The 16,639-nt window shown below is 41.1% G+C and overlaps 3 protein-coding genes across 5 annotated transcripts in view; 2 read left to right on the top strand and 1 right to left on the bottom strand.

The window, feature by feature from the left end:
* Positions 1–16,639, bottom strand: part of LOC122870258 (low affinity immunoglobulin gamma Fc region receptor III-like) — a 1,099,642-nt gene that overhangs the window by 415,945 nt on the left and 667,058 nt on the right. The window lies entirely within an intron of this gene.
* Positions 391–5,999, top strand: LOC122870249. The gene is made up of 6 exons (XM_044184318.1): positions 391–1,646; positions 1,923–2,032; positions 2,272–2,432; positions 3,956–4,061; positions 4,480–4,593; positions 4,902–5,999. Exons 2-6 carry the CDS (start codon positions 1,975–1,977, stop codon positions 5,303–5,305), a joined length of 843 nt encoding a protein of 280 aa, XP_044040253.1. The 5' UTR covers positions 391–1,646; positions 1,923–1,974; the 3' UTR covers positions 5,306–5,999.
* On the top strand, positions 6,960–15,474 carry LOC122870177 (butyrophilin subfamily 3 member A2-like). 3 transcript variants are annotated; one of them, XM_044184110.1, is made up of 7 exons: positions 7,058–7,073; positions 7,205–7,491; positions 7,766–7,868; positions 11,400–11,741; positions 12,233–12,514; positions 12,619–12,726; positions 13,335–15,474. In XM_044184110.1, the coding sequence occupies exons 3-7, from the start codon at positions 7,775–7,777 to the stop codon at positions 13,658–13,660; spliced, it is 1,152 nt and encodes a 383-aa protein (XP_044040045.1). In that variant the 5' UTR covers positions 7,058–7,073; positions 7,205–7,491; positions 7,766–7,774; the 3' UTR covers positions 13,661–15,474. The 3 variants fall into 3 exon arrangements, with proteins under 3 accessions (XP_044040043.1, XP_044040045.1, XP_044040044.1); XM_044184108.1 differs by lacking the exon at positions 7,205–7,491 and having other exon boundaries at positions 6,960–7,073; XM_044184109.1 differs by lacking the exon at positions 7,058–7,073 and having other exon boundaries at positions 7,108–7,491.

The raw sequence follows: 16,639 nt of genomic DNA, 5'->3' as shown, positions 1-16,639 counted from the left end.
TCTAGGCAGACAGGCTGAAGAATAAAACATGAGTTTATTGTTCACTTAAACAGCAACACAACTTGAGAAGTCCAAAAACACCAACGCAAAAAATAACAGCAACTCAACAAACATAAACCCACAGAGGCGCAGGAAAAATACAGGACTGACAATAACCCGCTGACCCGGCAGGGACAGACACAGGGACGTGGTACAATGACGATCTGACAGAACAAAGGAAGAGCACAGACTAAATACACTCAGGTAGGGGAGACAACGAGGCACAGGTGGAAACAATGAAAGCAATCAAAGACAGGAAGCAAAACTACCAGACACAAGAGGGAGGGAGAATTTTACAAAATAAAACAGGAAATAACAAAAACAAAAACCCCAAACCATGACAGTCAGGTAACTGAACATACCTGTACTCACCTTTGTCATTAGACAATCTGAAAAAGCAGAGTTGGGGTTTCTGGCACAACTTCACCTTCTGGCGAAGGGAAAAAGCTGCCAACAGTAAGCTCACAACCAAACCTCTTCAAGGCAACTTTAAGTGTGGCTGAATAAATTGCCAACATACCAAAAACCTTAAGTCTTTTAACCAGCCAACCAATGGGAAGACCATTAACATTAAGGACTGCAAAAAGAAGCACAAAGTGTTGTTTGTGGATACAGTGTCCATGTGGTAGAATATGTATAGGGGAAACATCCCGATCCCTTACAGAGCGCATCGCTGAACAGAGAAGCTGCATTAAGAGAAATGTTGTAACCAGTCCTGTTGCAAAAGTCAAACGACAGATGAACTCGTTCATGCTTGTGGGGACTGTTGTAGAAAAAAGTGTAATTTGAAATTCTACGAAACAGTAAAAGGAGGATTTAATATCACTGGGTGCAGCTGAGTGACAGGGAGGACTAAATGTATAATGGACATAGTAAGATCGACCGGGTGTAACTGACTGAGTGCAGGCAAAGTGTGATTATGTGTATGAGGATACAATTTAAAACATCTTTGACGTCTTATATTCACATTTAAAGACGTGTGAGCTGATCTGCTTTCTGATTTGTTTGTTTGGCATCTGTGTTTCATCGTCACTGTCTGTTTTTTGTTCACGATGAGCTGATTATTTTAGACATTTTGAAAATACAATCGAAATAAAAAAGGTTCAGTAGAAGTTTGTCTTTTTCCCACTGTGCGAACGTATCACTGTTGGATTCTACTGTAAACAACATGAATCCCAGCTGACCACAGCGTGGCCACGGAGCTAACTGCCACCTTTTTAAAGCAACGCAAGACACATTTTTTTCTGTGCATGTCACTTTTCAAAACAGGAGTTACAAAGAGATTTACAGGAGGAAGAACAGTGAAGAGGGCACAACCCTTCAAGTGCAGAGGGGCCTGACTAACGCCTGGTGTGTCAGTGGAGAGAAGCTAAAACTGGAGAAATGTGTGGTTTTGTTTTCGTTAAAAGCCTTGCTGCAAAGGGAGAACATTTCGTGCTGTCAGCTAACATACATGTATGTACATGCGTCAACAGACAGGCGGGAAAATCACAGAGGGAACACACCTTACCTGGTTACAGGTTCAGAGTACAAGTCATCTGATTTGAGGACTTTGACCGTGCAACTCACGTTACTCTGAGGCGAGGCGCCTTTAATGCACAAAGCAGGTACGCTTTTGAAAATTCAATTCTTCTGAATTGCTCATTCTGTTGAAGTTGTACAACATATACCATTGTTACAAAGATATTATTTCATGATCGAATATTTACTGGATTATCTAACTCGCATGCAAGCTGTCTGCAGCAGCAAGCGGTTTCGGTTTTGTGATTCAAACATTACTCTCAACCCACTGCCATGCCTGGATTTTTAGCATGCATGTTTTTCTGTAGGAGCCATATAAAGTGACTTTAAGTGCCAAGTTGGTTTGTGTTTCATCCGTCCAGCTGATTCTGTCTCATCCAGCTCCACCTACAGTATTGTACCATCATCATCATCATGCGTTATACCTTCCTGTCCGCTCTCACAACCGTCTTGGCTTTGTCCACATGGAAATGTAAGTCACAGGTCTTGATGGTCATGGTGATATGAAGACATTCATTAAAAAAACAACGATTTAAGTGTTCATTGTTAAACATCACATTACAGAAGTCTGGTGTATTGTTCATGTTTCTTTTTGGATTGAAAGGTTTAAGTGAATGTCTTATTTGCTGATATGTTTTTATTCTCGGCCATGTAACGATTCACTGCTTGTAGTTTGATGCTGTTATGCTTTTGTGTCCTGATTGATTTTAGACCATTTCCAAAAAGATGAGAACACGGTCCATGACAAGATCATTCCACTGCTTCAACAACAGTCACAAGAGAAAGAGAAAGAAGGGGGAAAGGTGCTTACTACATTGGTGGAACAGAAGAAGGAGCTCAAGGACCTGACAGATAAACCCAAACTTAAAAAGGTGAGAGCGATCGTGTTGCAGGCTCTGTGAAGCTGAAGCAGAGGAACACAATATAACTTTGCAGTGAACATTTTGCGGATTTTCAGTGTGAACGTGCTTTCTGACATGTTGTTAAAGCAATCCAGCATTTCACTTTTTGAAAATGAAAAATATTCTAATTTGCATTTTTGGGGATTTAAAATAAAATTCTGTGAGATCGACATTTGGATGCACAGCAGTTTGTAACGACCGACCCACCAGCAGAGCGCTGCTTGTTAAGGGGAGAAGGAGATCTATCAATGTGTAAATGAGCAGCTCCATGTTGATTTCAGAAACAGTTTATTTTTCAGCAGTCCAGCAGGTGAGCAAAGCTTTTCGCTGCTGCTGACAAACACAGATGAGCTTTGTTGCACCGGCTGAACGGGCGTAGGAGTGTAAAGTCAACAACACTAACTGCTGCGTTGTCACTAGTTAGTTTTGTGGCTAGTTGGTTTTGAAAAGTGCTACATAAATAAAGTTTTCTTGCTAGTTTAACACTAAACTCGCCACTTAGTTCAGTTGCACAGTTGTTACTGTGGTGCAACTTAACTGCTGGAAAAGCCTGACAGAAAATCAGCAACCTGTAAAAAAGTTTGATTAAAAAAGGAAAGTGCCCTGGTGGCCTGAGGGTTTACAGAGTACTCCACTGATCAGAAGAGATGCAGCGGAACCAGAGATATCGTCGCTTTCATTCCACGCATTCTTCTTCCTTGTCTAAACCTGGTGCCTACATTACCCACAATGCAACTCGACAGCCGACAGTTGGGTGGGAGATTGGAGTGTGTTAGGCTAGTAGCGGCTAATGTAGCCTGCAGCAGAGATGAGGAGGCTACTAAGGTCTGCTGAGCTCACTCCTTTCCAACTCCACACCCCCAGATTGTTTTTCATTTTCAAACTTGTCGTCTTCAGCCGCACCTGATGCTGACTCAAGTGACATCACTTGAGGACATTTATCAGCTTTTGCGCAGCCACAAATGGCTTTATACAACTCTTTTACACACACGCAGTAGCACTCCCCAACACCTGGAAACACACTCTGATGTGTGAAATCCCCTTTAAGGCCCCGAACGTCCCCGACTCGCATCCTGCTGGGGACATTTGCTACATGTCATGTTTCCTGTCATCTCTGTACTTTCAACGATTCAATAAAGGCATTACGTGCCCAAAAATAATTTATATAAAGAGAAAATCATTCATGCTATCATGTGTGAACTAGCTAAGGTATGATAAGTTGACTCCCACCTGTCGAACCTTTCCTCCACGGTGTCGTCAATGAGGAAAGACTCAACATCGGCTCAGGGCAGGTATCTGAAGGACTGACACACTTTGTATAGTTTCTATCATGTCTGTGTTGCATATCGTGAACATATTGTAACATTACGTAATTAACATTTTTCATGACTTAGTTTTACTTTAGTTGGTCATGTCATATCAGTACCAACTTGTGTTCTTCCACATGGTCCTTTCTTTCTGGGATTTACAGCTGGTTTGGTTTCATCTTTCAGAATTGCACAGAGCTGAACCCGAAGGTCAGACTGTTCTTTAAACCTGCATTCACCGCCTTCAGCCTCGACGCTGTTCTCGTCCTCCTCATCATACACACTTTTGGAGGTAACTTACACACTCGCTGAGCTCAGCAGGGCTTTGGTTTTACAGTAATGTTTAGTGGTTGTATTATAGAAACTTCCTGTCTTAAAACATTAAGTTTAGATCATTTAAGTGTGATATGAAATAAATTTAAATCTTTCATCTAAACGTTGAATTTTCGACATTTGGCCCTAATTACATTTATGATTACTATAGTACATACTGTAAATAACGAAGGATTTATATATTTGTAAATCATGTTTCTGCCCATAGCATCATTTTAGCAAATGTGCATCTGCTGCAACAAGCTCCAAAGAACCAAATATGAATCTCAATTTGCCGTCATAACTGAATTTTAAATACATTTTCCACTTAGGCAACATCACTGACGTTTTTGAAAAAGCTCTCCCAGTGAATGATTGTTGTTCTTTTATCTTTTCAGCTGATCTGGTTGCATCCATTTCCACAGTGTCTGGCTACATGAGCTCCACTGGTGGCCTGCTTGACTTGGCTTTTAGTTTTATTCTAGCTGGTTATGCCATGTACAAATGGAAACGTAAGTCAGTTATTTTACATTTAATGATTCGTTTACAGTAATAATTTGCTACTAATACTAACCCAGAAATCATCATTTAATATGTGAAAATACCTTTGATGATGTTATTTAAAGTGATATTTCATGAAGCTAAATGTTGGACATGGTTTCATGCATCTTATTCTCATGCCATCAGTCAGTTTGTCCAACTCATTTGTCATATATCTAACGTCACGAGCTAAATGCTATCAGAGAAACAAGTGTGAAATGAATTTTGTTTGAAGTTTACTAACATTTCTGTCTCTGTTGTTACATTTTCTCCACAAAAGGTGAGAAAGCCGAGTTGGTGACGGAAAATACGCAGCTTCAAAATGAGTCACTGAAGAAAGAGAGAGAACGGAAAGATGCGGTCGCCACACTGACGGAGGTGAAGACTGAACTGGAGAGCCAGCGGGGTCGACTCAAGGAGCTACTGAAAGAGGTGGAGAGGGAGAGGGAAGTAAACAAGCAGAGGCTTCAGTCAGTGGAGACGGACATAACAGAGAGAGAGATAACATTTGACAAACCAGAGGAACTGTTAAAAGGAAAGGAAAACCTCTTAAAGGATCAGTGGAAACTGGACGAGAAAAAGAAGAATTGTGAGGGACAGCTACTGAACAATGAGAGACTGCTGGAGCCCATAGAGAGTCACGTTACTAGAATACACATGAAGGAAGGAAACATGCAAATCTGACTTTGGGTATAGAGTCGTCAGAGGAAGGAAGAAGAAAGAAAAAGGTTAATAAGTGTTAAAGTTCAACAACAGTCCAAACGACAAGTTAAATTATTGCCATAGTTCTCCAGGGAACTGCCTGAAAAGGAAAGCTAGAGATGAAGTGATTTATGCTCTGCTTGAAAGATCTGCTTTGACATAGAATATTGCTTTCTAGAGAAACTGAAGGTAGAAAATAACTTCATAATCTTTAATTTTTAAAACGCTATAGGGGATACTTCAAAAGTTTGTATAATAATTTTTTCATCAACTGTATTAAAATGAAAATAAATAATTATTTGAATAAAGAAGTGCAGGTTTTGACCGTCTGGGCAGAGATTTAAAGCTGGATAATATGGATTTATTACAAATGGGTGCAGCTTAAAGTTTCACTTGGATAAGTGAGTGCAGTGGTGTGAACTTGTTACATGTTTGACATTAAAGGTGGGGTATGCGATTCTAATCCAGCACACGTCTTTTTGTCAAATTCAGCAACTGTCACGCGCCGCTAGCTGTCCGTTCAGTGTGTGCGATGAAAAAAGCTCCGGTGTTTGTTCACAGCGCTGGCTCTGTGAATGGGAAACAAACAAAGCCACACAGCACTATTCCAGCCATGATTTGTGTGTCAGGTGACGTTAAACGACTTGCCCACGGACATTCAGCTTACTTTCTAAGATATGCTGTTGTTGTGATGTTAGCTATAGCAGCAGGAGAGTTGTGAGCATCGCTGTTTGGAGCTGCTGTGCTGGCTCTGGGAAACCGTCTCGTCCTCTCTCTCGTCCCACAACCAGCTAACGTTAGTTACATTACTTGCTGTGTTGCTGTTCGCTCTATATCATGGTACTTGTCATGGTATTGGATTTCTCCAGAATCGCATTCCCCACCTTTAACTGTGTATAAAAAATGTTTTAGTTTATTTTTTATTTTTTACTTTTTTAAAGCATCTTCAAATATGTAAACATTTACAAAGTGCTCAGTGAAATGTCCTGAAGAGGACTTTGTTAAAACATTTTCTATATAAAAATTCTTTTTGCAATGAATGTCTGCTGCTGTGTGGTCAGTTTATTTAGCGTGTTGCAGATGCTTACTTTACTTGGTTTCCTTCTTTTGAACGGTAAGATGATCCGACTGGTTAAATTCTGAGGCTTAAATGGGAGGTGAACATTTCTGATGTGCAGCCTAATACACCTCTTAAATGAAAAGCTCATTCATATCAACATGAAGAGGTGCTGGGTGCTAAAAGGAAGCAGATGTTCAACTCCAATTTATTGGGCAGACACTGCTTATAAGATTAAATATTAACCAGCCAGTGTTGTTCATTAATATAATAAAACTTTCCAGCAGCCTAGAAATCCTGACATCAAATCTCATGTTCTTTGCGTTGTATGTTATTTTCTACATCATTGTGAAAGCCTAACTTTAATGATTTCCTACAACTGTGGGAAGGTTCAGTTACAGAGATTCCAAAATGTACAGAGGATCTTGTTTAGTCAGTGTTTCAGAGAGTTTTAGTCTCTGTTGATGGTTCAAAGCATAAAAGCTACATGCATTCTTAATATTTGTGATATATGTCTTTAAATCTAACTAGTATTAAAGGTTGTTATAGGTGAACAAACAGACAAGCCCACTGGACTTTCACACCTGCACATAAATGCTGCAAAGTGAACACGCCTCTTCTTTTTATACACGTTCAAAGTACAAATCATTTTACTGCAGCTTACTGAGCGGCGACGCGACAGGCACACAACAGGTATGTAGGATTTTCAAAATTCAATACAATTTTTTGCAATCGCTGCTATCATGTTTTCAGTAAAGTGTATTACAACACATTATTATTATATTTATAAAGACAGAAATAAAGCAGGTCTTCCTTCCCAACAGACTGTCTGTGAAACTGCTTTGCTAGATCGTACACTTAAGCCCCATTCGGACCGGATTTATCACTCCAGGGGAGGAGCGGTGATTTCAACATTACCAGTCAGTGATTTTAATCCCATCTGGGTATATGTGGGTAATGTGTCATCCCCTCCCCAGTAATAATTATAGTCGCAAGTAACGCTTTTCAGCGGACACGCTGGTCCTCCTGTAATTTAAATCCTGTCAGGAGTGATGGCCATTTTAAAATTGGATCCCTGAGATTTTCTCCGGGTGAAGAGCTGTTGTGACAGGTAAATCTGAAATGAGGTCACCATTGGTATTTAAACATTTATTCACAGATTATGCAGCTAAACACAATCTTCATAACAATATTATTCAATCTTGACCGTAAATGTTCTATGCTAAAACAGGCTCTGTATCTGTAATCAAAAGTGAAACTGCTTTTGTACAATCAAGTAGTTGATTTTTATTTCATTTTTTTAAAATATTTTGCTTCAAATACCTGTTTTTCTTCTAATTCATAATTCATATTAATACACATTTCTACTGTTTTTAATTTTTCAGCTCTCCAGCATGGTTCACATTAAGGATGGATTATCTTTTAAATCTCTTCTCAGTGTTTTCCAACACATTGTTGTCTTCCTTCTCCTGACACACTTTTGTGGAGGTAAGTTACACACAAACACAGAAGTAAAATACATAAAATACACAAAAGCAATAAAATAAACTGCTATTTCAGGTAAAATCAGGATCTGCTTTCCGATAAAAATGTGTTTTGAGAAGAGACTTAAAAGAAGTTGTTCCAGAGCCTCGGGGCCCTGATGGCCAAAGCTCTGTCCCCCTTAGTTTCCATCCTGGACTCAGGAACAGACAGGAGACCCCTGCCTGAAGATCTCAAACTACGTGAAGGTTCATAAGGGATTATAAGGTCTAAAATATGATCTGGAGCCATGAAGAGCTTTAAAAGTAATCAATAAGATCTTAAAATCAATCCTGAAACCAACAGGGAGCCGATGTAAAGAGGCTGAAACAGGTGTGATGTGGTCGAACCTCTCGGTCCTGGTTTAAAGCCGAGCAGCTGAGTTCTGTACAGTCTGCAGTCGTGTCAAAGTTTTTTGGTTAAGACAAGTGAACAGGCTGTTAGAATAATCAAGGCATGAGGAGATAAAAGCACGTACAACAGTTTCTGCATCACTAAGATTTAAAATAGATCGTATTTTTGCAATGTTTCTGAGGTGATAAAAACATGATTGGACAAGCTTAGTGATATGTTGCTCAAAAACATAAATTGCTATCAAATAGGACAGGATAATGATTTTAACATCTGCCTTCATCAACTGCGCCAGGTTACCTGGTCTTCATGTCACAATATTGCTGTTATTTAGAATGACTAATTCTGTTTACATCTTCCTCATGTATTAAATGTTTTCACATTTACCTGGCTTCATATTAATAATGCCCACAAATATGGATGTGACAGTTATTAAGGTGAAATATTTCTGGCAATATAACACATTTATTATAAAATTTTCGATCATTACATAAGTCTGCAGCCACACTGGTAGCTCTGTGAGGATATACTTGTCGTGTGGATGTCACACAAGGGAGCTGGGAACACAAGGAGTAGGACCCAAATGCAGACTTGGAGGCAGAGCAGATGCAGTTCATTAATTTATTGCAGGGAAAGGCTTACACATACAGTATAGTCAGGCAAATCGGGAGGGCAGTCCAAGACAGGCAAACAAATCAGACAAGGAGGAGGTGATAAACGAAATCCAAAAATCCAGGCGAGGTCCAAGCAAATGCAGAAATAAATCCAAGAGATTCAGGAGAAGCACAGGAAACAAGGCTGGGACACCTGACATTTAAACCACATACCACTGCTGATGCAAAATGATAATGACAACGAACTGACACTGAACAAAAGAAAAAACCCGGACTAAATACACTTAGGTAGGGGAGACAACGAGACACAGGTGCAATTAATCAAGGCGGGGCCAACAATCTAAACTGGAGGGAAAGCAAACAAAGACAGGAAATAAAACCGCAAGACACACGAGGAGAGGAGAACACTACAAAATAAAACCAGAAACAGGGCCAAGCGGGCCAGCGATGTTGAGACTGGTAGGGGAGCCGGCGGAACCTGTGGAACAGGAAGGTGCTGCAGCAGCTCAGGCAGAGTGTGTAGGTGCAGCTGTGGGTGCGGCTGCGGCCCAGCAGAGGCAGGGCTGTGGGGCGGCAGGGAATCTAGGGGGCTGTTGTGGAGCAGGAATTGGAGACCGCCGTGCCGCAGGAACTTGGCCAGAGGCAGAGCAGATGCAGTTCATTAATTTATTGCGGGGAAAGGCTTACACGTATAAGGCAGGCAGAGGTCCCAATCAGGAGGGCTGTCCAAGACAGGCGGTAAACGAAATCCAAAAATCCAGGTGAGGTCAAGCGATTCAGGAGAAGCACAGGAAACAAGGCTGGGACACCTGACATTTAAACCACATACCACTGCTGATGTAAATGACTGAAACCATCTGGAGGTCACTGGAGGAATGCTGGCGGCGCAGGCCGAAGGTCAGAAGGCAGATGGTCACTGGAGGCCAGCGGTGTGGCTGGAGAACAAGATCGGGGCCTGGTGACAGCGCAGCAGGACAGGAAGCCAGTGAAGATGAGACTGGTAGGGGAGCCGGCGGAACCTGTGCAACAGGAAGGTGCTGCAGCAGCTCAGGCGGAGCTCAAGCGGAGCTTGTGGGTGCAGCTGCGACCCAGCTGAGGCAGGGCTGTGGGGCGGCTGCGGCCCAGCAGAAGCAGGGCTGTGGGGCGGCTGCGGCCCAGCAGAAGCAGGGCTGTGGGGCGGCTGCGGCCCAGCAGAGGCAGGGCTGTGGGGCGGCTGCGGCCCAGCACGGAGTCCAGGGGGCTGTTGTGGCGCAGGAACTGCAGACCGCCGTGCCGCAGGAACTGGAGACCGCTGTGCCGCAGGAACCGGGCCAGAGGCAGAGCAGATGCAGTTCATTAATTTATTGCGGGGAAAGGCTTACACATATAGTCAGGCAGGCAGAGGTCCAAATCGGGAGAGCAGTCCAAGACAGGCGATAAACGAAATCCAAAAATCCAGGCGAGGTCCAAGCAAATGCAGAAATAAATCCAAGAGATTCAGGAGAAGCAAAGGAAACAAGGCTGGGACACCTGACATTTAAACCACATACCACTGCTGATGCAAAATGATAATGACAACAAACTGACACTGAACAAAAGAAAAAACCTGGACTAAATACAATTAGGTAGGGGAGACAACGAGACACAAGTGCAATTAATCAAGGCGGGGCCAACAATCTAAACTGGAGGTTAATGCTAATGCCAATATGCTAACATGCTCACAATGACAACGATTTGTAGCAGGTATAATTTTACCTTGCTCACTATCTTAGTTTAGTGTGTTAGCATGATTTTATTTTAAACATTTGCTAATTCGAGGTAAACACAAAGTACAGCAGGCTGATGGGAGTGTCATTGGTTTGAAGGTATTTAGTCGTAAACCAAAGTATTGGACAAATTAAAGTTGTGACCTGATGGTGGCGCTAGAGGAAAAGTCAGACGGATTAATTCTCTGGGAACCATGAATGTCTGTAGAAAACTTAAAGGGAACCAATCTGATATTTTTAAAATGTTTCAGAACCAAAGCGATGTTTCCCAAGAAACTTTCTTTATACAGTCAGATTCAGAGTGTGAGCTGCTTTTTATATTTTAGTTGTTACTGTACTTCAACCTGATACAGGACTGTTGATAGACATCCAAATGATGGCAGCAACATTTTACTCACAGTCTCATACTCTCTGTGACTTTTTACAGTTAGACATAATGTCACGTATTGAGTGAGAAACAAAACTGTGGTCAACAAAAATAACAGAAGTAGAAAGAGAAAGAGACAAGACTTCTCCAAACACAGACTTGTTACAACACCATTTGCTGACCTGCAGTATATTTGTGCTTGAAGCTCAAAATGTGATGAGTGCGAGTCAGATACAGACTCTGAAGCTCCAGAGGTCGGTGCTACATAATCTACGCACAACTTTTAGGATTTTGAAGGTCTTTTCCCTGTTTTTAATGCAGCTCTGATAACTTTACTTCTTATTTTTAGAATTTAAAATTTCATTTTGATGTATTATAACTGAGCTGCTGTTTCTTGTTTGTTCTTTCATTTTCCTTATAGCGCTGTCAGAGTTGATTTGTTCACATCAACCAATCGTGGCCCTGGTTGGTGATGATGTCGTTCTGCCATGTCACCTTGAACCTCCCATCAGTGCCGGTTCTGAGAGAGTGGAGTGGACCAAACCTGGTTTGGACCCAAAGTACATCCATGTTCACCAATATGGACGACTGTTGTATCAGCTTCAAAATCCATCTTATAATTATCGTACAAGTCTGTTTGTGGATGAACTGACGAATGGAAACGTCTCCATGAAAATCTTCAGCGTGAAAATCTCTGATGCAGGAAAATACTTTTGCATCCTTCCATCAATACACGAGGCAGTTTCCATCCAACTCACTGTTGGTGAGTGAGACTTGCTGCCACGAGCACGAGGATTTCCCTGAAGTCTAACAAACGTGTTGAATGCATTTCCTTCCTTATAAAACATTTTTAAAGCTGATTCTCTGTTTAGTTTAAAACCTGTATCGTGTGCAGCCATGTTTAGTCACTAGCAGTCTTCTTCTTCCTGCCTCTGCTGGTCCATTGCTGCGTTTCTTGGCACATTACTGCCACCTGTAGATCAGTGGAAAAATGTGAAACCAATGGCAACATTGTGCATCGTGTCACCTGCACAAAGATAAACAGGGACCCACTGATAAAAACATTGCTTCACAGCACTTACAGAGGTCAAGAACACCGCAGGGTGCCTTTAAACTCCACATAATAACAGCTGATGGTGATGATTTGCTATAAAAGGTGGCAGAGAAGAAGACAAATGTTTTATGAGGTAGTAAATACATTCAACAAGTGTTTGATCTGAACCCACTGTTCTAAATTCCTCCTCTTATCCTCAGGTGCTGTCTCCACGCCCATCATAGGGGTTGTCTCATATAAGAGTGGAAGTGTAGTGTTACAGTGTGAGTCTGCAGGCTGGTATCCAGAGCCTGAGGTGTTCTGGCTGGACGGTGAGGGAAAGCTCGTCTCTGCTGGACCTACAGAGACCGTCAGAGGTCCTGATGACCTCTATACCGTCAGCAGCAGAGTGACTGTGGTGAAGGGACACGGCAACAACTTCATCTGTAGAGTCCAACAGCAGAACATCAACCAGGCCAGAGAGACACACATCCATGTTCCAGGTTATAAAGAGTTCTAACTAAATTAAACATTTTGTCACTGTTTAAACTGTTGAGGTTTAGTTTGATTTAAAAGGTCATGCTGTTCTGTGTTTTTATCATTTCAGCTGATGTCTTCACGATATCTTTTAATTGGATTTGGATCAGCTGGACTTTTTTTCAAATTGCTGCCATTCTGTTCGTCTTATTAATATCATGTCGCAAGATTACTAAAAGTAAGTCACAATTAAAGTTTCCTTATTGTGTCTACTTATTGCTCTTTATTGGCTGGAGTGATATGTAGCAAAGCACCAATAGATTATATACTGTAGCACAATGTTCATGATTTAATATTAAAATATACAGAATGGGGAAATATAAAATGTGGTTCAGATGGTGCAGAGGTATAAGCACTCGTCCAACACCAGAGAGTGCTGGATACCTTGTAGCCTGCTTTAGGTTTGTTCAGGCTCCATTCAGCACAGCTGTCAGCGTTCCCACCTGTATGTCTTCGTCAATGCACTGGTGACTCTCACTGGTTGGTCTGGGAGCCTGTTCCAGACGAGGGTGAGATCAGTGTAACAAGAAAAACTGATCGTCACTAATCTGTGGCACTAGTCTCAAATGCTTTGTTCCTCATCTTGCAATGGAAAACTTAAATGTTATACCTGAAATGCAAGTAAATGTCTCTTCTCCTTTCATTTTGATGTAAAACATATTTTCAGCTCAACCATCATATTTCTGTTGTGCTTCTTTAGTTTCTTATCTTCACACGTTTAATGTTCTAAGGCAAAACTACACGAACACAGCAAATTTTAACATTTCTTCTTCTGTTGGCACACAGGAATCAAGAGGAAACGGGAAGCTACAACTGAGAATTTAATAAATCTGGTCAGGAAAGACGAACAAAATATTATGGCTGACAGTCCAGAGTCATCCAGACTGACTGGACAAATGGATGAACTGGAGAACCAGGGAGCAACTGGGGGAGGAAGAGAGACTGCAGACCAACATGAAAAGAGAAAGGCAGAACAAACAAATAAGCTACGAAAGACAGAAACGGAAAATGAGGAAAATGTAAAGTGTGAAAATGGAGAAGACAGAGGAAGTGGAGAGGACACTTCAGCCTGTGAGGAAGATGGTGTTGTAGGAATTTCTGAAATCAAGTGAATTCAACAACAACATCTCTTTCAGAGTTTTATTGCAATATTCAAACAGACATTTGCAAATGGATTCTCCCCCATTCGGCTGAGAGAACGCCTTTACAAACCTGAGTCACCTGACAATGACACCTAAACAGTGCTGGTAATGGTAGCTTGAACACTTTCACGCAAAGATAAACAAATCAAAGTTTCGCCCTGTGTTCTCATCTGAAGGACAGACAGTGCTCATGCATGAAAGATGGTGTAGTCCCTCATTCGTCCAGCAGTGTTCTATCGTAGAAAAGGTTTCAGTCGTCGTCATCTGGACGCTGTTTTCAGAATCAAGACGTTTCGGCTCCCATCCGGAAGTCATTCTCAATTGTGAAAAAAACGGGACGGGAACTTAGAAATTTAAGCTACTCTGTGTTACATAAGCCCCGCCCTCAGGAAGGAGTCTACCTGAGTATCTGTTGATTAGCTATTTTCACCTGAAACTGACTTAATAGTTTCCAAGATGGCCCAGTAATCAGTAATCAAGCCTATTGTTTTCTGGCTGCACCTCCCTCATCACTGTTAAGTACCTGATTAGCATATAATTGGCGTGACCAAGGTGCTAATACACTGTGGTAAACTTTGGGCAGATTGAATCTCAGACCACCATTTCTGTTCAAAGAGGGGTTTTCTTTTTTCACAAAAATGGCTTCTTTGACTCCTCTTTCAAACCAACTCTTCTCTCTACTTAGAATCTTCATCTCGCTGTCTTCAAATGTGTGGTTTGTAGCATGCATGAAACAGCCAACTTTTATAATAAGAGATCAGTAAGATATGAAATCACACGAGAGTACAATAAGCTCAAAGAGTATAATTTAATTTTCAATTTAATTTTCATTTTTTATTAATTTTCATTACAGTGAACAGAAATAAGATTCCCTCATGATACAGCAAGAAGCATTGAGGAGATGAAACTTGAACTTCAGGAAGAGCAACACCGAGAAAACTTACAGTATATAGCACAATGCATGCAGCATGAAGCATTTTATCATACAATGTGACTTTAAAACAAACTACTGGAGATTATTAAATCTCTCTTAAGGACAAAAGTCAAGCTAAGTTTAATAGTTTTTGGATGACAATGGAGCTCTATGGGACAGAGGAAGAAGATGATGAAAATATGTGTATTATTTCATCTGGTAGTTAAACATATTGAAATGGATATGATTGATTGTATGCAGTGCTTCTCAAAGAGAAATATTGTACTTTTTACTGCAGCTTTAGTTATTTTTTCGCTCAACCACAAACATCTGCAGCAGTAAAATGCAACACACACATTAATGCAGCAGGAATATTAATCCAGAAACATCAGATATAATAAAACACTGCACAGTATTTTACTGCACAGGGACGACTTTTACTTTTGATACTTTAAGTACATTTTGCTGATAATACTTAGATACTTTTACTCAAGTAAGGTTTTGAATGCAGGACTTGTTCTTGTAGTGGAGTATTTTCACAGTGTGGTGTCAGTACTTTTACTGAAGTAAAGGATGTGAAAACTTCTTCCACCACTGGTGCTTTTTACAGTCATGGTTAGCTGAATAAATACTACGTATAAGTAGCTAATAAGATCATTTATACCTGAATCAATCAGATGGATCAGAGGTGGTTTGAGTTTCTGGGGTGAGTTCAGCACCATGGACAGAGACAGCGGACGACCAGCGTCTGCTGTAATTTCACTGTAAATTATTTTTTCTACTCTATATGTCGTATTTATATATTTGTCTACACAAGCTGCCAGCTGGTGTCAATACTAAACATTAAACCTGATCTTCCACATCAACTGCAGAGACGTGGCAGGACTGTGTGTTAGTTTACTTCATGGCTCCTGATGTTATCCAGATGTTTCTGAACCTCAGACAGAGTTTGCTTTGGCTTTGCTCATAGCTGTTCTTCATGTGTTGTCTGCTTCATCCTCTCTTATCTCGTCTTCCTCTGCATGAATGGTCTCCTCGTGAACAGCTCCACTGCTGGTGTAACCTCCATCACCCCGAACTCCAAATGTAGTCAATGCAAGCTCTATATGCAAACGAATAATAGATATGGTCAAACATACAGATAATATAAAAACAGTTATGGACAGTCTATAGCAGCCTCAGCACCATCTGTCACAGATGTGTGTACAAGACAACATGACTGAGGACCCAAATGCAGACACTGAGGCCCAAAAAGGAATTTACTAAATCAGTGTTCATATTAACAGACTCACAGTCAGGCACGAGAAGGCAGTCCAAACAAGCAAACAAAACCAAAAGAAACAGGCAGCAGGTCAGAAACAGGCAGGTCAGAAACAGGCAACAGAAACAGGCAGCAGGTCAGAAACGTGAGGCGGAAAATCAGTAGCAGGAAAACAAGGACAGGTAATGGGACAATATGCTTCCTCATTTTCATTTTTCAACATGCATGAAAATCCTCTGCAGTCAATTAAACACAAACAGTTTGGGCCTGGGGGAAGTGAGGAGTGAGACAGACTGAGGAAAATAAAAAGACCTGAGGTGGCCGTCATGATGCTGCTGAAGGAAGTGGATTTTTGCTGATCAAAAGCTGAATCCTCAAATGAAAATGTAAAGCAGGAAATGGGCATGATATGGCCCCTTTACGCAAAAACAACGAATGAAAACCTACAGACTCTAGTCAGAGGTGGAGACAGATATTGTGTTTGATATGGTTAAGATTTACAGAGTCTGTTGATTTTAGAAACATATATAGTATTTAGAAAAGCCGACCCAGACAGGTTGACTTGAGAACACTAAAATGAGGCAGAAATGAGGAACAGGTGGTGGGAAAAATACTCATACTTCCTCATTTCTCATTTTCATGTTTCACTCTGCATAAAAATCCTCTGCAGTCCCACAACCCCCAAACGATTAAGAATTAATCTTTGATTGTTGAGCACAACAGCCTTCATGGCATGGAACTTAGCCTGTTGTGTTTCAGGAGGAGGAAGTTTATT

Source organism: Siniperca chuatsi, linkage group LG22 (assembly GCF_020085105.1).
Source record: "Siniperca chuatsi isolate FFG_IHB_CAS linkage group LG22, ASM2008510v1, whole genome shotgun sequence".
Lineage (NCBI taxonomy): Eukaryota > Metazoa > Chordata > Actinopteri > Centrarchiformes > Sinipercidae > Siniperca > Siniperca chuatsi.
This window is presented reverse-complemented; position numbering and strand designations above follow the sequence as displayed.